We start from the raw sequence: 21,679 nt of genomic DNA, 5'->3' as shown, positions 1-21,679 counted from the left end.
TGTCTATTTGGGCACGCGCGAGTTTCAGTCAAAATACTCACACACAGGGGAGAAAGTGATGGTGTTTAACCTACATGGACATCTGTAGTCGAATTATTTGCCAAATTATTAAATGTTGGACTTTAACTGCAGTTTGGCTCTTTCATTCAGGGAATTCATTCATGTCCCTCGCGACAAACGAGATATTTGATTCGAGGAACTGCTCTAAGCGTGTATTTTTCATGCAATGTTTGATACCGCACGGCGAATGAGAGAAAAAAAATCTCTGCATTTCCCGGAAACTTAGATGCACACGGCAGGTAGCGTCAGAAAGCCGCGTGTGTTATTCCGGTCACAAAATGCGGTGCTATGTTTGCACTCAGTGCAATAGTTAACTTAATTCGATACGAACAAACTGAATAAACAAAGAGCACTGGTCGCTCACTTACCAAATCTGTAGAGACAGGACAATCACCAGCAACAAGAGCCGCATCTTTATGAAGAGGAGACTAACGTTACAAGCGAATCCGCATCTCATCGTTTGCAGTTGAGAACAGCTCTCAGGTAAACAATAATCCTCCTTAGACACGTAAGTTATTGTTGTCGAGCGTCGCGTACACTGTTAATCCACACGTGACTCCAGCTGAGCTCTCACAGAGAGAAAATGAAAACGAAACTTAATGGCAGCAAACTATAAAAGCAACACTTCACGCTTGTTTTGCCAACACAACGTGGCGTCTTTGTGGCGTAAACACGGTGACAGTAATGAATATTAATGAAGTTGCACAATAGAGCGCGCTGATTGGTTTGAACCAAGCCTTACTCATGCATTAATGCATCACACTCTAAGACGTAATAAGACACACTCTGGCACAGACGTCCAGTCTGCACGCTGGAATACACGCTATTATGTCATGACCGTGACGCAGCTTCAAAAATTCGTTTCAAACAGGAAGTACGAATTTGCTTGAAATAACGCGAAAACAACCAATTTACACTTTTTAGTGAAATATAGGTGTCCTAATAGTGTTTATAGCAGTGTGGGACACATATACCACTGTCAACAGCTCAACACATGTGTTTTGGTGTTTCGTGACCCTTTAATCTTCTGCCTCGGCTGCGTCAGACAACAGACAGACTTAAAGGAAGAAGGTCTCACGTAGCGTTTGTGAGAAATACTACAGTAAGAACTCATCTTTACTAATCAGTATTGTGAAGTTGCATTAATGAGTCACACATAATATCGTTACAAAGTTCACACGTGCACACAAAGATAAACACGCACACCGCAGCTGACACACACATACACACACACACACAGGCAGGCAGAGGGACAGAGCGCGCTTAGCTTAGCACTGTTTTTGCACTCAAATGTGACAGGATACAGGCTAACCTCAAGTACTGTGTGGATATCTGTTATGCTAATGTACAAAATAAACCTGATTTAACTTCCACAAACCGGGATTGAAGCGTCTTCTTTTATAATTGTTCTGACACGCGGCTGTGCTGATGAAGTAAAGCTGAAGTAAATCGCTGTAATTAATTACACACATACTCTGTTTTAAAACACTTTAAACATGTGAAACTCCCTCTTAATCACATTTAATGATGATTGCTGATCCTAGCGAACAGAACAGAGCTTTTATTCCCGGTTGCTTTGCGTATGTCTGTCTGGTCTTGTTGACATGTACACGTGACTACCAGAACATGGTAATGCGCGCAGCTGTCAATCAATTCGGTGGGCGGGGGGAAATTGCACACCTACGTAAAGTTGCGGTCGGTCTGAAAACCGCTCTAATTTGTCCACTGTTTTTATGTTGTTAAATTGAAAAACAAAAAGGACTGGGTGTGTTTATATCACTCCAATATGATGGTCTATACACTACATATACACATATGTCTGTCCAAACAGCTTGAAAAGTACATTTTTCACCATCGGTGCCCTATAATAATGCATTAGTTGTCAAACTATGATTCATAAATGCTTTACAACATTAGTAAACTAACATTAACTAATAGACCAACAATCTAAAGGGATTTCTTCATCTTCTGGTTCTGCATATTGAACTTGTATGTGTAACAGGTATGAAAATTATTATTCGCTTTAAGTATAGAATTACACAAAATATGTGTTTTATCTAATGTGTTAGTAAGTGTACCTGAGGTGTTTGTTAGTGTGTGTCTTCTCCTTTAAATTTCTTAGGGAGCTCACGCTGTTTAATTTCCTGTTTTGCGCCCCACCTCTTCCCTTTCTGGACTGATTATGCATGGGAGAGGTGGGTGTCTGCTAAGCTCCAATTAATCTTTAATCATCTTTACTTTATAAATAACTTTTATAGCTAGTTTTCATGTTTAAATAATATTTATACCTTTATTTTCACATATATTTCATTATTTTTGTGTCATCACTTAAATTGAAGTTTTGATTGACTTTAGCCTAACTGAAGCATGTGAATGCTAAATGCATTGCACTTTACTTTTAACAGAAAAGCTGTAAGGGCGAAGACACACTGTAAAAGCTGTGCTTTTTGATTTATTCTCAGGTATGTTTTGTCACTTTGTTAATATTGTTTGGAGTTTTGTTCTATCTTTCTCTCCATCTCTTCCCTTTCTGGACTGATTATGCATGGGAGAGAAAAGCTGTAAGGGCGAAGACACACTGTAAAAGCTGTGCTTTTTGATTTATTCCCAGTGAGTAAAGAGCCGTCACAACTGCAGATCCCAGACTGGTTATTCCTTAATAAAGCAAAGAAAACACAACGCAGAACCCGTTACATATGGACATTTAAAGTCCATAACATATAAGGTAGATATTTCATTTTGCACACAACTGCTCCAGACTGAGGCTGTAGAGTCTCCACATGAAATGGGTGTGTCAGATAAGTGGACCATCTTCAACTTGCATGACAGGAGTAAAGAGATGACTGTGAAATTAGGATTTCCCCCCCTCCTATTTTTAATGGTTTTCTACTGTCTCTTTGTGCATGATATGGCCCGATCCACTTTCAAATGCATGCAAACCTACGCCCTTGATGGAGAGAGAGGGAGAGAGAGAGAAGCTGGTGATTGTACCCTATTGGATGTAGTCTGATGGATCGGATGAAATGGTGCATTACGGGCACTGCACCTTGGCACACGTTGCGACACGCCTAGCGAAACTGCAAAGACCGTGAACGCGCGTAAAACCACATGCGATCGCGTTGGTGTTTTTTGACATCTTCAAACGCGAATCTGTGAAGGAGCTGTCACTAATCAACCCAGGCTATAGCTACCTCCTTCACAGACAAAGACAACAACTCAAATTTGGAGTGTTTGCATTGTTACCAACTACAAACACACCTTGCTCGTGCAAATCAAGCACTTTAACATGATGCATGATGCGCCGAGCCGTTGCGTAAAAGCGTCAGTGGATTTGCATGCAGAGCTGTTTTAAGTATTGTAAGCGTGCATTAATGATGTGTCCATGTGTGCTTAAAAAGGCACCGCCCAAAACATCCACTGCCCCCCTGTTCATCACAATTCTTGGGGATTCTTGTTCATTTACTCCGGTTTAAATGAGAGACCTATAATATTCCCAAATACCCTTCGTCATCATTTCAGCAGGACTACACCCTGTTAAGTGAGTCCGGAGTCACATATAATAGCCAAAACACGCGCGCGTAGTGTAATCGATAATATTGCCAATATCAGAATCACCGAAAAGACTCGATCAGGCAAAATCAGCAGGATTTATACAGCAGCAATGCGACAAAGCCGATGCATTTCTATTTCACAAGAATAACCCCGCGTGATTTGGACACTTTACAACTCGCGTTGTAATGACTACCCGGATTGCGTAATTATTAATTATACAATTGACATACAGGATAATGCAAAAGTTGCGCTTACCGATTTCATGGCTGCAGCCATATCATCATATCTCTCCGCCTGCTCGGCCAGTCTGGCTTTCTGCACCAGCTGCTCGCGGTCGACCATGTTCAGTTTTGGGGTGCAGTATGAGTGCTCTCAGGGTTTTTTTTTTTTTGGCGACTGTAAAGCTCCTCTGTCCGCTTCTCTTTCCTCTGCTCTCTGCTGTTGAACGCGTGCCGATGCAGGACGCGCCTCCTCCTGGACGCTTTCACTGGGTTGCGTCACCAGGCTGCTCTGCGTCCTGACGTCAGCCTGGGGTTATTGCGCGCGACTCTGACTTGCCGAATCATCAAGTGAAACAAAAAAGGTCACACTTTATCATAAGGTTGCATTGGCTAATGCGTTCACTAACTCGAGCAAACAAAATGTTCATTGCAGTGTTTGTTCATGTTAGTTAATGAAATACAGCTGTTCATTGTGAGTTCATGCTAACTTTCAGTGCATTCATGTTAACACGCATGACTTTGGATGATATTAATGCATTAGTGTTGAACTATGATTATTAAATGCTGCACAGATAGTGTTCATAATCAGTTCATGTCAGTAATGACGTCAGGATGAGGTTATTGTTGTGTTATTATTGTAAACTCAGCATGTTTTCTTCAGCTGCATCCACTGACTGTTATTTTGGGCTCATGTACATGACAGAAAGTCTCATGTCAGTATCCATATAAACTTTTATGGCTATAAACAAGTTAGATTTGGTGTAAATAAATGCCATGTACACCACATTACTTGATTAATAATATTTTTTGCAGTGTTTGTTCATGTTAAAAATACAGTTGTTCAAGGTGCATTACCTAATGTTAACAAGCATATATATATATAAATATATATATATATATATATATATATATATATATATATATATATATATATATATATATATATATATATATATATATATATATATATATATATATATAAATATATATATATATTAGTTAAAAAACAAGTTGAATGTTAATAAATTTAATTTATAATTGTAAAGGAACAATTATATACTCAAATTATAATTGAAATGTTTTAAAATAAGATTCTCCTGCTCAACAAGTCTGCATGTATTTTATCATCATAAATACAGCACAAATTGTAAAATGTTATGGCACTATAAAATAACTGTTCAAGTGTAGGTTATTATTTCATTTAATCATTTATTCCAGTGATTTTTAAAGATGAATTTCAGCTTCATTACTCCAGTCACATGTCTCTCAGAAATCACTCTAATAATAATAATGACGATAATAATAATAATAATAATAATAATAATAATAATAATAATAATAATAATAATGATAATAATAATAATAATAATAATAATAATAATGATAATAATAATAATAATAATGATAATAATAATAATAATAATAATAATAATTATTATTATTATTATTATTATTATCCTTTATTATTAATCATTATTAATATTATTACTATTATTATTATTATTATTATTATTAATTGTAATAGTAATAAAATGTTGACATTTCACCCCAATATGCAGTGTTTGTTCATGTTAAAAAATACAGTTGTTAAAGGTAAAATAATTAATGTTAACAAGCATATATATATATATATATATATATATATATATATATATATATATATATATATATATATATATATATATATATATATATATATATGTATATATATATATAATTATTATATTATTATTATATTATTATTATTATTATTATATATTTATATATAAGTTAAGTTAATGTTAATAAATTTAATTTATATTTGTAAAAGGAACAATTATATACTCAAATTATAATTTAAATGTTTTAAAATAAGATTCTCCTGCTCAACAAGTCTGCATTTATTTTACTATCATAAATACAGGACAAATTGTAAAATTATGAAATGTTATGGCACTATAAAATAACTGTTCAAGTACAGTTTATCATTTAATTTAATCATTTATTCCAGTGATTTTTAAATATGAATTTCAGCTTCTTTACTCCAGTCACATGTCTTTCAGAAATCACTCTAATAATAATAATGATAATAATAATAATAATAAAAATAATAATAATAATAATAATAATTATTATTATTATTATTAATTGTAATAGTAATAAAATGTTGACATTTCACCCCAATATGCGCCAAGTCTGTACAATAAAAGTCACATCAAAACATTCTTCGATTGTTTTTTTTGTTTCTCTCCTTTTTTAAAATTACTTTATTCTTTACCTAACTTTTTTATACCAAATGTTTAATTGTGCATTATATATTATACAGTGCTCAGCATCATTGAGTAGAGGCCGTTTTGAAAATGAATATTTTTCTCCATTTCTCAGTGAATGGGTAATGTATTTTGGTGCATTTAAACAAAACAGATTTATTAAACAGATATATTTATTAAAGTAACATTTTAGTCACCAAATAATTTAGAAATTAAGAGACAATACAATTAAATTCAAGCAAAATAATGCAAAAATAAATTACAAACTGCAACATTTCAACTAAATGTATCAATATTTGTGCTTTTCTTGATTTTTTTTCCCTTTTTAAAATTTGTATTTAATATTTTTCTATGACATAAATTTGGTGTACTAGTTTTTTGACCGTTATCGTAAGTTATTTTGTTAGATGAGCACCAGATTTGACTTCAGTACTGACTAATCTAACTAACTAATCTAAAGCATATGCACAAATATAATATTGGAGAGCTTCCTACTACAAATATAAATTTAAAAGAAAGATTTGTAAGGGGTGCACTTATATATGCTGAGCACTCTATATATGCAGTTGAAGTCAGAAGTATTAACCCTCCTTTGAAATTTTGGTAATTTGTTTTAATATTTCCCAAATGATGTTTAACAGAGCAAGGAAATTTTCACAATATGTCTGATAATATTTTTTCTTCTGGAGAAAGTCTTATTTGTTTTATTTCGGCTAGAATAAAAGCAGTTTTGAATTTTTTAAAACCCATTTTAAGGTCAAAATTATTAGCCTCTATAAGCTATTTTTTTCCGATAGTCTACAGAACAAACCACCATTATACAATAACTTGCCTAAATACCCTAACCTGCCTAGTTAACCTAATTAACCTAGTTAAGCTTTTAAATGTCACTTTAACCTGTATAGAAGTGTCTTGAAGAATATCTAGTCTAATATTATTTACAGTCATCATGACAAAGATAAAATAAATCAGCTATTAGAGATGAGTTATTAAAACTGGTATGTTCAGAAATGTGTTGAAAAAAATCTGCTCTCCGTTAAACAGAAATTGGGGAAAAAATAAACAGTGGGGCTAATCCCTTTAGGCCCACATTTCTTATAAATATTTACCTTTGTTAAGAGGTTAATAAAGCCATTGGCATTGTTTACTTAAATGCAAAATCTCCTTTATCCCATTAATTCAAAAAGAAGGAAAATAGACAACAAAAAAATGACATTTTGCATTAAAATCAATATTATCCCAATCAAAATTGACCTGAGCACTTTTTTTCTGACTGCATAACAAATGCAATTGATTAATGAAACAGAACCACTTTCATTATCAAACCTTTCTGTATTTAGAAAAAGAGCGAGTAGTAGCAGTACAGTACATCAGTTTTTTTTTTATGGCATAATAAACTCACTGCTTCCAGACTACATTTAAAACAACAACCTAAAGCGAGGAGAATCTAAAACTTTGGTTTCCACTGTATCATCAATAGCTTAAAATATGTTCAGCATATTTACTCACTTATGTGTACACATTCATATACTTTATAAAGTGCATAATTAGAATTGTCGTTCATAAGGTTTATTATGTATGCAGGGTGGGTGAACAGTAACCAGACTCTAAATAAAATAAAACTAAAATTTACTAAAACTAACAAAGATTTGGTGGCACGGTGGCTCAGTGGTTAGCATTATTGCTTTACAGCAAGAAGGTCACTGGTGTGAGTCACGGCTTGGATTTCTGTGAGGAGTTTGCATGTTCTCCTCGTGTTTCCCCCGGGTGCTCTGGTTTCCCCCACAGTCCAAACACATGTGCTATAGGCGAATTGATTAACTAAATTGGCATTCATTCATTTTTTTGGCTTGGTACCTTTATTAATCAGGGGTCGCCACAGTGGAATGAACCGCCAACTATTCCAGCATATGTTTTATGCAGCGGATGCCCTTCCAGTCACAATCCAGTACTGGGAAACACCCATATAATCTCATTCACTAACACACTCAATTTAATTCAACAAATTCACCTATAGCGCATGTGTTTGGACTATGGGGGAGAGCGGAGCACCCCATTCCAACATGGGGAGAACATGCAAACTCCACACAGAAACGCCAGCTGACCCAGCTGGGACTCGAACCAGCGACCTTCCTGCAGTGAGGCGACAGTGATTACCACTGAGCCATTGTGCCACCCTGGATTGCATATTTCGCATGTTGATACACAAAACACAAACAAACAAGCTTGGTACTAATTTCTTTATGTGTTTTTTTTTTATTCAAGTTCTACAGGCAACTTTTTAAATTGTATTTGTTGTGTGTGTGTTTTGTGATTTGTGTGTAGAATTCTGAGACCTGCTTAGAGAAAATGTGTGTAAACAATTGGAAAAAACTGTAATTTGTCCTATTAACGCTTCTGAAGCGGCAGACGCCATCATCCCACTTGTTCACGCTTTCCTGTTTGTTTGCTTTATTGTGAGCGTTCCGCATAGGTCGGTTGCGCAATTCTGATTGGGCAGAATGAAAGTGTGCTCCCTCAATTGACTAACAAGTCTATCACATACAGATGGCACTCATGCATTTGCTCTGGGAAATTATATAATACATATTTCATATCGCAGCCTCAAGCGATTAGCTAATGGCAATGTTCTGATTAATCGCACAGCCCTAGTCACTAGTGGGCGGGGCTTTGCCCCTCTGATGACACGTACAAAGTGAGAATGTCAATCAAAGTGTTTCTGCAGACTGTTTTGATCAAGTCTGATTATAAATAATACAATTAAATATTATAATTATTATAATTAAATATTATTAAAAATAATACAATTAAAAAATTGTATCATTAGAGTCTGGTTATATTCGCACACTGCTGACACACAACTGTGTTTAAAGAGATTTCTGCATAATAGGTCCCATTTGAACCCTGGTTACTTTTCACCCACCCTGTATAACAATATTGGCATAACTTATTTTTCATCTTCTTGTTTCCAACCCAAATAACCATAACATTTTATTAATCTATCCATCAAGGTTGGCGTGAGGTGTTATGTACAACTTATACAAGTCCTTTTACACTCTAGTGTTTCCATTGGATCAGCCAGGTGGGCGTGGCCTGTGTCATTAGAGTGCACATGTGACACTGGCGTCCTCTGAGTGGTCACAGTTGTGGACGTTCCATGCTATGTGTGAGCAGCGGATGAGAGTGGCTTCTGCGCCCGTGCATTTCAGATTGTCCATGTGGATGGTGCCACGACCGGGACCGAAAAACGCTGTGCCCTGAGCCACTCTTGGCCCGCCGCAGCCCATCTGTCTGCACACCACCGTACCATCCGTAAGATCCCAGGCGTCATCGCACACCGTTCCCCATTCTCCTCTCAGGTAAATCTCCACACGACCCTCACAGCGATGCACACCGCCAATCAGCCTGATGGAGGCTTTAACACACACACACACACACACACACACACACACACACACACACACACACACACACACACACACACACACACACACACACACACACACGAACACACACACACACACACACACACACACACACACACACACACAGAGAGAGAGATAGAGAAGGGTCTTTATTAAAGGAACACATTTAAATGTTAGTGTCAGTCTGTTAGCTTTAACCCTCTGAAGTTTGAGGGTGTTTTAGAGGAATGGAGAAGTTCCCCTTGTAAAAGAGATTTTTGCAAAATATGTCCCTTTGAGGGACACTAAAGGATGGTATTCATTTATAATTTTTGCTAATTCAATGTGGTTTTATAAAGATCTTTAAAAGTCTTAAATATAACTCTTAGAAACCTTCCCCGTATTGAGAAATGGCCAACCCAGGCTCATTCTGGAAACGTAGCCTCGCGAATGTTTTTGGAGACCGCAAAATACATCCTGGGAGTTACTTATTTGTGCAGTTTTTGTTTTTGCGAATCCGCGAGAGGCCGTTGTGCGCGCTTTTTCGCATCTCGAACCCCTCTCACGAGTGTTTTTGGAGACCGCGAAATACATCCTGGGAGTTACGTATTTGTGCAGTTTTTGTTTTTGCCAATCCGCAAGAGGCCGTTGTGCGTGCTTTTTCGCATCTCGACGCCTCTCACGATTGTTTTTGGAGACCGCAAAATACATCCTGGGAGTTACGTATTTGTGCAGTTTTTGTTTTTGCGAATCCGCGAGAGGCCGTTGTGCGCGCTTTTTCGCATCTCGAACCCCTCTCACGAATGTTTTTGGAGACCGTGAAATACATCCTGGGAGTTACGTATTTGTGCAGTTTTTGTTTTTGCGAATCTGCGAGAGGCCGTTGTGCGCGCTTTTTCGCATCTCCAACGCCTCTCACGAATGTTTTTGGAGACCGTGAAATACATCCTGGGAGTTACGTATTTGTGCAATTTTTGTTTTTGCGAATCTGCGAGAGGCCGTTGTGCGCGCTTTTTCGCATCTCGAACCCCTCTCACAAATGTTTTTGGAGACCGCGAAATACATCCTGGGAGTTACGTATTTGTGCAGTTTTTGTTTTTGCGAATCCGCGAGAGGCCGTTGTGCGCGCTTTTTCGCAACTTGAACGCCTCTCACAAATGTTTTTGGAGACCGCGAAATACATCCTGGGAGTTACTTATTTGTGCAGTTTTTGTTTTTGCGAATCCGCGAGAGGCCGTTGTGCGCGCTTTTTCGCAACTCTCACAAATGTTTTTGGAGACCGCGAAATACATCCTGGGAGTTACTTATTTGTGCAGTTTTTGTTTTAGTTTTTGCGAATCCGCGAGAGGCCGTTGTGCGCGCTTTTTCGCATCTCGAACCCCTCTCACGAATGTTTTTGGAGACCGTGAAATACATCCTGGGAGTTACGTATTTGTGCAGTTTTTGTTTTTGCGAATCTGCGAGAGGCCATTGTGCGTGCTTTTTCGCAACTTGAACGCCTCTCACAAATGTTTTTGGAGACCGCGAAATACATCCTGGGAGTTACTTATTTGTGCAGTTTTTGTTTTAGTTTTTGCGAATCCGCGAGAGGCCGTTGTGCGCGCTTTTTCGCATCTCGAACCCCTCTCACGAATGTTTTTGGAGACCGCGAAATACATCCTTGGAGGTACGTATTTGTGCAGTTTTTGTTTTTGCGAATCCGCGAGAGGCCGTTGTGCGTGCTTTTTCGCATCTCGAACCCCTCTCACGAGTGTTTTTGGAGACCGCGAAATACATCCTGGGAGTTGCGTATTTGTGCAGTTTTTGTTTTTGCCAATCCGCGAGAGGCCGTTGTGCGCGCTTTTTCGCATCTCGAACGCCTCTCACGATTGTTTTTGGAGACCGCGAAATACATTGTGGGAGTTACGTATTTGTGCAGTTTTTGTTTTTGCGAATCCGCGAGAGGCCGTTGTGCGTGCTTTTTCGCATCTCGAACGCCTCTCACAAATGTTTTTGGAGACCGCGAAATACATCCTTGGAGGTACGTATTTGTGCAGTTTTTGTTTTTGTGAATCCGCGAGAGGCCGTTGTGCGCGCTTTTTCGCATCTCGAACCCCTCTCACGAATGTTTTTGGAGACCGTGAAATACATCCTGGGAGTTACGTATTTGTGCAGTTTTTGTTTTTGCGAATCTGCGAGAGGCCGTTGTGCGCGCTTTTTTGCATCTCCAACGCCTCTCACGAATGTTTTTGGAGACCGTGAAATACATCCTGGGAGTTACGTATTTGTGCAATTTTTGTTTTTGCGAATCTGCGAGAGGCCGTTGTGCGCGCTTTTTCGCATCTCGAACGCCTCTCACAAATGTTTTTGGAGACCGCGAAATACATCCTGGGAGTTACGTATTTGTGCAGTTTTTGTTTTTGCGAATCCGCGACAGGCCGTTGTGCGCGCTTTTCCGCATCTCGAACGCCTCTCACAAATGTTTTTGGAGGCCGCGAAATACATCCTGGGAGTTACGTATTTGTGCAGTTTTTGTTTTTGCGAATCTGCGAGAGGCCGTTGTGCGCGCTTTTTCGCATCTCGAACCCCTCTCACAAATGTTTTTGGAGACCGCGAAATACATCCTGGGAGTTACGTATTTGTGCAGTTTTTGTTTTTGCGAATCCGCGAGAGGCCGTTGTGCGCGCTTTTTCGCAACTTGAACGCCTCTCACAAATGTTTTTGGAGACCGCGAAATACATCCTGGGAGTTACGTATTTGTGCAGTTTTTGTTTTTGCGAATCCGCGACAGGCCGTTGTGCGCGCTTTTTCGCATCTCGAACGCCTCTCACAAATGTTTTTGGAGGCCGCGAAATACATCCTGGGAGTTACGTATTTGTGCAGTTTTTGTTTTTGCGAATCCGCGATAGGCCGTTGTGCGCGCTTTTTCGCATCTCGAACGCCTCTCACAAAGGTTTTTGGAGACCGCGAAATACATCCTGGGAGTTACGTATTTGTGCAGTTTTTGTTTTTGCGAATCCGCGATAGGCCGTTGTGCGCACTTTTTTGCATCTCGAACGCCTCTCACGAATGTTTTTGGAGACAGCGAAATACATCCTGGGAGTTACGTATTTGTGCAGTTTTTGTTTTTGCGAATCCGCGAGAGGCCGTTGTGCGTGCTTTTTCGCATCTCGAACGCCTCTCACAAATGTTTTTGGAGACCGCGAAATACATCCTTGGAGGTACGTATTTGTGCAGTTTTTGTGAATCCGCGAGAGGCCGTTGTGCACGCTTTTTCGCATCTCGAACCCCTCTCACGAATGTTTTTGGAGACCGTGAAATACATCCTGGGAGTTACGTATTTGTGCAGTTTTTGTTTTTGCGAATCTGCGAGAGGCCGTTGTGCGCGCTTTTTTGCATCTCCAACGCCTCTCACGAATGTTTTTGGAGACCGTGAAATACATCCTGGGAGTTACGTATTTGTGCAATTTTTGTTTTTGCGAATCTGCGAGAGGCCGTTGTGCGCGCTTTTTCGCATCTCGAACGCCTCTCACAAATGTTTTTGGAGACCGCGAAATACATCCTGGGAGTTACGTATTTGTGCAGTTTTTGTTTTTGCGAATCCGCGACAGGCCGTTGTGCGCGCTTTTCCGCATCTCGAACGCCTCTCACAAATGTTTTTGGAGGCCGCGAAATACATCCTGGGAGTTACGTATTTGTGCAGTTTTAGTTTTTGCGAATCTGCGAGAGGCCGTTGTGCGCGCTTTTTCGCATCTCGAACCCCTCTCACAAATGTTTTTGGAGACCGCGAAATACATCCTGGGAGTTACGTATTTGTGCAGTTTTTGTTTTTGCGAATCCGCGAGAGGCCGTTGTGCGCGCTTTTTCGCAACTTGAACGCCTCTCACAAATGTTTTTGGAGACCGCGAAATACATCCTGGGAGTTACGTATTTGTGCAGTTTTTGTTTTTGCGAATCCGCGACAGGCCGTTGTGCGCGCTTTTCCGCATCTCGAACGCCTCTCACAAATGTTTTTGGAGGCCGCAAAATACATCCTGGGAGTTACGTATTTGTGCAGTTTTTGTTTTTGCGAATCCGCGATAGGCCGTTGTGCGCGCTTTTTCGCATCTCGAACGCCTCTCACAAAGGTTTTTGGAGACCGCGAAATACATCCTGGGAGTTACGTATTTGTGCAGTTTTTGTTTTTGCGAATCCGCGATAGGCCGTTGTGCGCGCTTTTTCGCATCTCGAACGCCTCTCACAAATGTTTTTGGAGACCGCGAAATACATCCTGGGAATTACTTATTTGTGCAGTTTTTGTTTTTGCGAATCCGCGAGAGGCCAGTGGGCGCGCTTTTTCGCATCTCGAACGCCTCTCACGAGTGTTTTTGGAGACCGCGAAATACATCCTGGGAGTTACATATTTGTGCAGTTTTTGTTTTTGCGAATCCGCGAGTGGCCGTTGTGCGCGCTTTTCCGCATCTCGAACGCCTCTCACGAATGTTTTTGGAGACCGCGAAATACATCCTGGGAGTTACGTATTTGTGCAGTTTTTGTTTTTGCGAATCCGCGAGAGGTCGTTGTGCGCGCTTTTTCGCAACTCGAACGCCTCTCACAAATGTTTTTGGAGACCGCGAAATACATCCTGGGAGTTACTTATTTGTGCAGTTTTTGTTTTAGTTTTTGCGAATCCGCGAGAGGCCGTTGTGCGCGCTTTTTCGCATCTCGAACGCCTCTCACAAATGTTTTTGGAGACCGCGAAATACATCCTGGGAGTTACATATTTGTGCAGTTTTTGTTTTTGCGAATCCACGAGAGGCCGTTGTGCGCGCTTTTTTGCATCTCGAACGTCTCTCACGAATGTTTTTGGAGACCGCAAAATACATCCTGGGAGTTACGTATTTGTGCAGTTTTTGTTTTTGCGAATCCGCGAGAGGCCGTTGTGTACGCTTTTTGGCATCTCGAACGCCTCTCACAAATGTTTTTGGAGTCCGCGAAATATGTCCTGGGAGTTACGTATTTGTGCAGTTTTGTTTTTGCGAATCCGCGACAGGCCGTTGTGCGCGCTTTTTCACATCTCGAAAGCCTCTCACTAGTGTTTTTGGAGACCCCGAAATACATACCGGGAGTTACGTATTTGTGCAGTTTTGTTTTTGCGAATCCCCGGGAGGCCGTTGTGCGCACTTTTCGCATCTCGAACCCCTCTAACGAATGTTTTTGGAGATCGCAAAATACATCCTGGGAGTTACATATTTGTGCAGTTTTGTTTTTGCGAATCCGCGACAGGCCGTTGTGCTCGCTTTTTCGCATCTCGAACGCCTCTCACAAATAATTTTGGAGACCACGAAATACATCCTGGGAGTTACATATTTGTGCAGTGTTTGTTTTTGCGAATCCGCGAAAGCCCGTTGGGCGCGCATTTTCACATCTCGAACGCCTCTTGTGAGCGCCGTGTGCGCCCGCTCTGTTCTCGCGTAAAGCCACCGGAGGCCACTGTCGAGTGACCGTCAGTCCGACTGACTGAATGACTGAATGATTGACTGGGCGACTGGCAAATCGGCCAGCCCACCCTCATCCTCCTCCTTCCCTAAACCCAATCGGTTTTACAGATTGACCCATCCGCCCGTCTGCCCGCTCGCTTCCCTAAACCCAAGCCATGATTTACAAAAGCCGTCCAGATGAAGAAAAGCTTTTGTCTGATTTTGACCGCGTTTTCAGATTTCACCACATTCTCACCCTGTTTTGTCTTACCTGATTTCTGGAACCGCTCTTCCCCGGACTCAAACTCTGTCATCGGCGTCCTCGCGGTCAGCTCCCTTTCGGATCTCCGCCCCGGCAACGTACACGGCGAGCTAACCGGACAAACTGGTTGTGGCTTGAAAGCCCTCCACACGAAAGTGAGCCATCAGCCGGCGAGCGCGAAGAGGAGCAGCATCACACCACCCCGTATCGTTCAGTTAAAAAAATAAAATGCCATACGTTCCTCCGGCTACGTAAATCGCGGCCTCCAGAAACGTTTGTGGGGCTACGTTTTCGGATTGAGCTTGGGTTGGAAATGACTACAGAATCTGATGAACATACACGTGATTTTCCATTGCAGTATTTGTGAAAACAATCTTGTGTTCTTACCATCCGCTGGTGTTGTAGTTGTGGTTGTTGCAGTTGTTGTAGTAGTTATTGAAGGCTTGTCTGTTATCCCTGCAAAGTCTCTTCCCATTACCACAAAATCCAAAGGTGCTGGAAGAAAGAAAACACAACAAATGGATAACTTAAACTTACAGGACTTAGTTAACATATTTTGGTTCTCTTTTGTTTATTATTATGACTGAATATGCATTACAATTCGTCTTTAATACATGCACATTAAGGCATGCATAAACACATTTTTCAAAATTCTCAAACACTTTTGTCATTCATTTTCTACAAGCAGCAAAAAACAGTGGTTTTCCCTTAGATCTATTGATCTTATTCTTAAATGCGGATGTGTGCTCGTTTTTGCGATTGTTTTAGAACTTCCGATTCAGTTGTCTATGGGAGAAATGACCAGGAATAATAAACGGCAGAAAATGGTGAAACTACTTGCCCTGCAAACAAGTGTTTGCATGACTATACAGACAAAGCAAAATAATATAATAGGAAAATGTCAGTTTGCAACATCAAGCAGCAAAATGAGCTGTTTTTAACGTCTAAAAATGAATGGAAGTGAATGAGACAGAAGGATCAAGCCAAAAAGATTCAAATGGCTGCGCCGGCTCGTACGCAAAGAATAAGGTGAATACGTTTACAACTAATGTATTTTTTCATTTTTATCACACAGTCAGCACATTCAAGACAGTGAAAAAGTGAATGTCAACTTACATTCTGATGTACATTAAAATTCATATAACTTTCAAAAATTTAAGTATTTATTTCTGTAACAGCTTGCTGTCATGCTGCGTTCACACCAGACGTGGAACGCGCGGATAAATCGCGATATTCGCGCGTAAATAGCCGCGTAAACATTTGAGTTTACTCGCTTCATTCGCGCGTCAAATTCACTTCAGAACAGACGCGGATTCGCGTGATGGGCTATTGTCAGACCGCTGACTCCAGCTTCATTGCTAAATAGCTAACATGGATTTTATGAAGAAAAAAACAATGTTCATGGGCTTTATGACGGCTGAAAAACAGCGTCGATACATTTAGGGTCGTGTCTGAGTCAACTAGATTCTTTCAGAGGTGCATCCAGCTCTGTGAGCTCATAAACTCCTCCAGAAACTGAACCTTGGTGACGGAGGCTTTCAGCGGTGCTTCTGACTGAGCCCAGCCAAGTTTTGATTTTTGTCGGTGTCGGCTGGAGGATTTCCCCCGGGACACCTACAACAGGCGATACGTCATAATCACGCCCCCACAAGAGCAAGCTCCTGATTGGTTAATGCGGCACGAATGTCTGCAGAAGTTCAGATGTTCAAATTCGAGCGATTTGCGCGAAACGTGCGTTAAGCGTGTCCAATACGCAAAATGGCCAATTTTCGCGCATCGCACCATTTGCACCGCGCCATTCGTACATTTCGCGTCATTCGTGTCACGCCATTTGCACATTTCGCATCATTCGCGCCGCGCCATTCGCCAATTTCCGTCATTCGTGCTGCGCCATTCGCGCATATCGCGCTGCAGGATGTCTATTCGCACGTTTGCATTGACTTATAATGTAAATCACTCGTACTTAACGCGCGCTCTGCGTCTGGTGTGAAATCAGCATTAGTGTATTATAGGTCGGTCTGTTAAGGATAAAATGTGTGTTTTCTTAATAAGAATTGCTGTTAGTTTGTTTGATGAAACAAGCTTATTTTGAGCCGTATATGAACTGTTGTTGGTCTGAGTTTTGGAGGTAATACACACTGTTTGAAAACGTGGCTTCAGTACTGTGCAATGCTTGTTCATTCGTTCATTTCGGTTTAGTCCCTTTATTCATCAGGGGTCACCACAGCATAATGAACCGCCAACTAGGGTTGGGCATCTTCCATCGCTAATTTCTGATGAACTTCACGATGCTGAGCCGGCATCACGATCCATCGCCCTGCCCCACATTTATATTGATATATAACTTATTATTGGTATGTCATCTTGATAGCAATCTTGATCTTTTTATGAGCTGTGTTAAATTTTACATATAGCTGACGCTTGCACGGCTGAAAGCATCGTGGAGATTAAATTAAGAATTATACAGTACCTGTCACGCTTAAAATGTGTAGATTCAGTTGTAAACGCTGTTACCTGCAAACCTTGTCCCACAGACTCTAAAGTGAATGGCTTTAGTCATGTTCATAGCGGACTTGAAGCCACTGGAAGTCTTTTATCCACTCTTGGAAAAGTGTAAATGGTGGATCAACTTTCAGCACATGATCACTAATAAGATGTGCCATTATTAGTAACTGTAGGTAAATCTGTCAGTGTTATTTTCATTCTCTCATCTTCATCGCATCACATTTTCGCGGTTGTAGCTCCTGTCATCTGAAGGCAGAAGGCATTGACTGAGTGATTGACAGCTGATATTAACCAATTTATTCACGTTCAGTTATAGAGCAGTGGGCCAATAAGAAAAGCACAAAGGCGGGGCATGCATTGCTGGCTTTTTTACTTCAGCAAATTCACATAACAACTGTTTTAATCTGTTCCTGTTTGGAGTTTTTAGGTGCAAAGATGCATTCTGCATAAATGTCTCTTAAATCCGTGCATGCGGTGAGGATTTTGCCGAGAAAATGTATGCGCTAGCACAAATGCTTCCAAATATATTTTAAGGTCGCATAAAAAAAATGTTCAACGCATATGCAACCAAAACGGTCGAGCATCTTTACTTGTTATTATTTCCCCATAATAATAATAAAATAAGGAAGTTATCATCAATTACAATACAAATTACAGTGAATTCCAACCGAACTCTCGTCTCCTCCACCAGCTGTGGGAAGAGCCATTAGAACTACACAGATCACTCTGCCTATTCATGCCAGAGTCCCGCGGGAAAATATTGATTGACAGGTGGTAATTCGTGTGTAACTTTATTTATGAGTAGAGCTGCAGGATTCTGGCTAAAATGAGAATCGCTATTTTTTTGCTTAAAATAAAGATCACGATTCTCTCACGATTCTGTAGATGTAAAATAAAGGTTTGGTAAAAACAAACATGTGGCACAACATCGATAATAATATTATGTGTAGGTCTACTGGTTTCTATAAATAATTCTATTCTACTTATAATAATTCTGATGTTGAATTATGATGTTTGAGATATATGCTCGCAATCTGTCATATTAGACAATTTAATTCACTGGTAAAATCAGACATTTGCCATTATCAGATTATATTCAGCAATATATAGGCTAGAGTAGTTATATTGACACTGTAAACATTTATTTTCATGTACAACTGTGGGTTCACTATGAAAGAAAAACATCAAATGCTTGTCTTAATCATAACTCTAAAATGCGATATGATTATTTAAATGAAGTGCACACTTTCGGTTTCATTTTGACTGCTAAGTGCTGTTCATACTTCGTGCGCGGCTTCCAAATGATCACTCTGTGCCACAAACTGAATATTATTCACAACTGTATTACCTGTTACTCGCAACATATGCAGGTTCTGTTCACTTAAATAGATACGCGCGTCTATCATTAAGTAGAGCGCGTGTGCCTTCTCTGTGATAACAGCTCATGGTCAGCAGCTCATGTCACGTGTGATTTCCCGATCGCGAAAACATCATGTTTAGACAAAAAATGACATTTGTAGGTGAATTATACCTTATAAATACAGTATGTGACTCATTCAACATCATTTGGAGGTGTCAATGTCTCTGAGCAATGTGTGTGAAACAATGAAAAGACTCGTGCAGCCGCCTTTTCTTCTCTCCTGAACTTGAAAATATGATTGACAGAATCATAGAAATGCTGGATTAAGATCGTCTAGGGGGACGAATCGAGATCGCGATCTTTTAACGATTAATTGTGCAGCTCTAGTTATGAGTAAAGACCATGTGGGTCAGGTGGTGAAAACGGTAGGCTACAATTAATTCATTCGTTATGGATTAATTGATATTTTGATATTTAACAACCCCCCCCCCCCACCAACGACGACGATGCCATTGTCCATCGCGATGTTTCAGATTAGACATCGTATGATGCCAAATTGGTCAACATCGCCCAACCCTACCGCCAACTTTTCCAGCATATGTTTTATACAGCTGATGCCCTTCCAGCCGTAACCCAGTACTGTGAAATACCCATACACTCTCACATTCACACACACTCATACACTACGGCCAATTTAGTCCATCGAATTCACCTATAGCGCATGTGTTTGGACTGTGGTTGAAACCGGAGCACCCTGAGGAAACCCACGCCAACACATGGAGAACATGCAAACTCCACACTGAAACGCCAACTGGCCCAGCGGGAACTCAAACCATCTTGCTGTGAGGCGACCTCCACCGTGTTGCCCACAATGCTTGTTAGCAGAAAATAAAGTTTTTTCCAAAATCTACCAGCAGTGTACTAGCAGTAAAAATAGTTTCTGCACTAGTGTAACTTGGTCGCTCTGGGGGCTGATACTTTTCAATGGTTCGTGTTTATCTGAGTGTTTGGCTCTCCTCTTAAATGGTCATCTATTAGACACATGCATGCATTTATGTATGTGTTATGATGCACGTGGCCTGAGCTGAGGCTGCGTTTCCCTGCGGCTCGGAGCTGATGATGATGTGCTCTGACGGCACGCTTTATTTTTCATGGAGACACGGCCAACTGTCCTACGGTGGAGGCTTAGAAACTTGCTGATGCTGATCTTGAATCAGTTTTGTATTTTTAATTGTGATGGTGAATAATCGGAAAGAGACGTTACAAATCAATATGAAACGGATGTTATTTTGTACTGTATGTGTTTGAGAACATTGGATGAGTAGTGAAAGGTGAAGATTGTGTGTGTGTGATACAAAGGTATGTGGTTAACAGGGACACAAAGTTGTATAATGACATGGGTATGACTTATTTGTACATATAATAAGTGTTTTTACTGTATAAAATACTTTACGCCTATGAAGTGTCCCTGTAAACCATGTATACAAATGCCTGTGTGGTTTTACGTAGTTTACAGGGACAAAAGGTTGTATAATAACGTTGGTATGACTTATTTGTACATATAATAAGTGTTTTAACTGTGTAAAATACATTACACCTATGAAGTGTCCTTGTAAATCATGTATACAAATGCCTGTGTGCTTTTATGTACTTTATAGGGTAAATAAGTTGCATAATGACATAGGTATGACTTATTTTTACATATAATAAGTGTTTTACTGTATAAAATACATAACGCCTATGAAGTGTCCCTGTAAACCATATATACAAGTGTCTGTGTTCAGTTTTAGGTAGTTAACAGGGACACAAAGTTGTATAATGACATGGGTATGACTTATTTGTACATATAATAAGTGTTTTTACTGTATGAAATACATCACGCCTATGAAGTGTCCTTGTAAACCATGTATACAAATGCCTGTGTACAGTTTTATGTAGTTTACAGGGACAAAAAGTTGTATAATGACGTGGGTATGACTTATTTGTACATATAATAAGTGTTTTTACTGTATAAAATACATTACACCTATGAAGTGTCCTTGTAAATCATGTATACAAATGTCTGTGTACAGTTTTATGTAGTTTAGAAAGACACAAAGTTGTATAATGACATAGGTATGACTTACTTTTACATATAATAAGTGTTTTTACTGTATTAAATACATAACGCCTATAGAGTGTCCCTGTAAACCATGTATACAAGTGTCTGTGTACAGGTTTATGTTGTTCACAGGGACACAAAGTTGTATAATGACATGGGTATGACTTAATTTACATATAAGTGTTTTTACTGTATAAAATACATTACGCCTATGAAGTGTCCCTTTAAGCCATGTATACAAGTGTCTGTGTACAGTTTTATGTAGTTTACAGGGACACGAAGTTGTATAATAACGTTGGTATGACTTATTTGTACATATAATAAGTGTTTTAGCTGTGTAAAATACATTACACCTATGAAGTGTCCTTGTAAATCATGTATACAAATGCCTGTGCTTTTATGTAGTTTACAGGGTAAAAAAGTTGTATAATGACATAGGTATGACTTATTTTTACATATAATAAGTTTTTTACTGTATAAAATACATTACGCCTATGCAGTGTCCTTGTAAACCATGTATACAAGTG

The 21,679-nt window shown here is 39.7% G+C and overlaps 2 protein-coding genes and 2 long non-coding RNA genes across 10 annotated transcripts in view; 1 reads left to right on the top strand and 3 right to left on the bottom strand.

Annotated features, from left to right (window-relative positions):
* The window catches only part of ywhag1 (3-monooxygenase/tryptophan 5-monooxygenase activation protein, gamma polypeptide 1), a 43,204-nt gene extending 39,103 nt beyond the window's left edge, over positions 1 to 4,101 (bottom strand). Inside the window, 1 exon segment of the mRNA NM_213022.2 lies at positions 3,868 to 4,101. Coding sequence (NP_998187.1) covers positions 3,868 to 3,954 — 87 coding nt within the window. The 5' untranslated portion in view covers positions 3,955 to 4,101.
* Positions 1 to 21,679, bottom strand: part of LOC147843792 (uncharacterized) — a 1,319,745-nt gene that overhangs the window by 757,503 nt on the left and 540,563 nt on the right. The gene's annotated exons all lie outside the window — the stretch shown is intronic.
* Positions 4,064 to 21,679, top strand: part of LOC147843797 (uncharacterized) — a 32,367-nt gene continuing 14,751 nt past the window's right edge. For 2 of the 5 annotated variants that reach the window (XR_015490878.1, XR_015490879.1), the window contains exons 1-2: positions 4,108 to 4,195; positions 9,144 to 9,441. This is a non-coding gene — a long non-coding RNA (uncharacterized LOC147843797). Of the gene's footprint in view, positions 4,196 to 9,143; positions 9,442 to 21,679 lie in introns of all 5 variants that reach the window. The other 3 variants (XR_015490880.1, XR_015490877.1, XR_015490881.1) reach the window with 3 other exon arrangements.
* Positions 7,395 to 21,679, bottom strand: part of ssc4d (scavenger receptor cysteine rich family member with 4 domains) — a 63,517-nt gene continuing 49,232 nt past the window's right edge. For 2 of the 3 annotated variants that reach the window (XM_087253209.1, XM_087253210.1), the window contains 2 exons: positions 15,574 to 15,681; positions 7,395 to 9,497 (listed from right to left, as the gene is read on the bottom strand). In XM_087253209.1, the coding sequence (XP_087109335.1) occupies positions 9,184 to 9,497; positions 15,574 to 15,681 (422 nt within the window). In that variant the 3' untranslated portion in view covers positions 7,395 to 9,183. The remainder of the gene's footprint in view (positions 9,498 to 15,573; positions 15,682 to 21,679) is intronic. The other variant, XM_087253211.1, reaches the window with a different exon arrangement.

The sequence above is a fragment of the Danio rerio genome, chromosome 5 (assembly GCF_052040795.2).
Source record: "Danio rerio strain M-AB ecotype USA chromosome 5, GRCz13ab, whole genome shotgun sequence".
Taxonomy (NCBI): domain Eukaryota; kingdom Metazoa; phylum Chordata; class Actinopteri; order Cypriniformes; family Danionidae; genus Danio; species Danio rerio.
The sequence above is the reverse complement of the archived record's forward strand: the minus strand, read 5'-3'. Positions and strand labels throughout refer to the sequence as shown.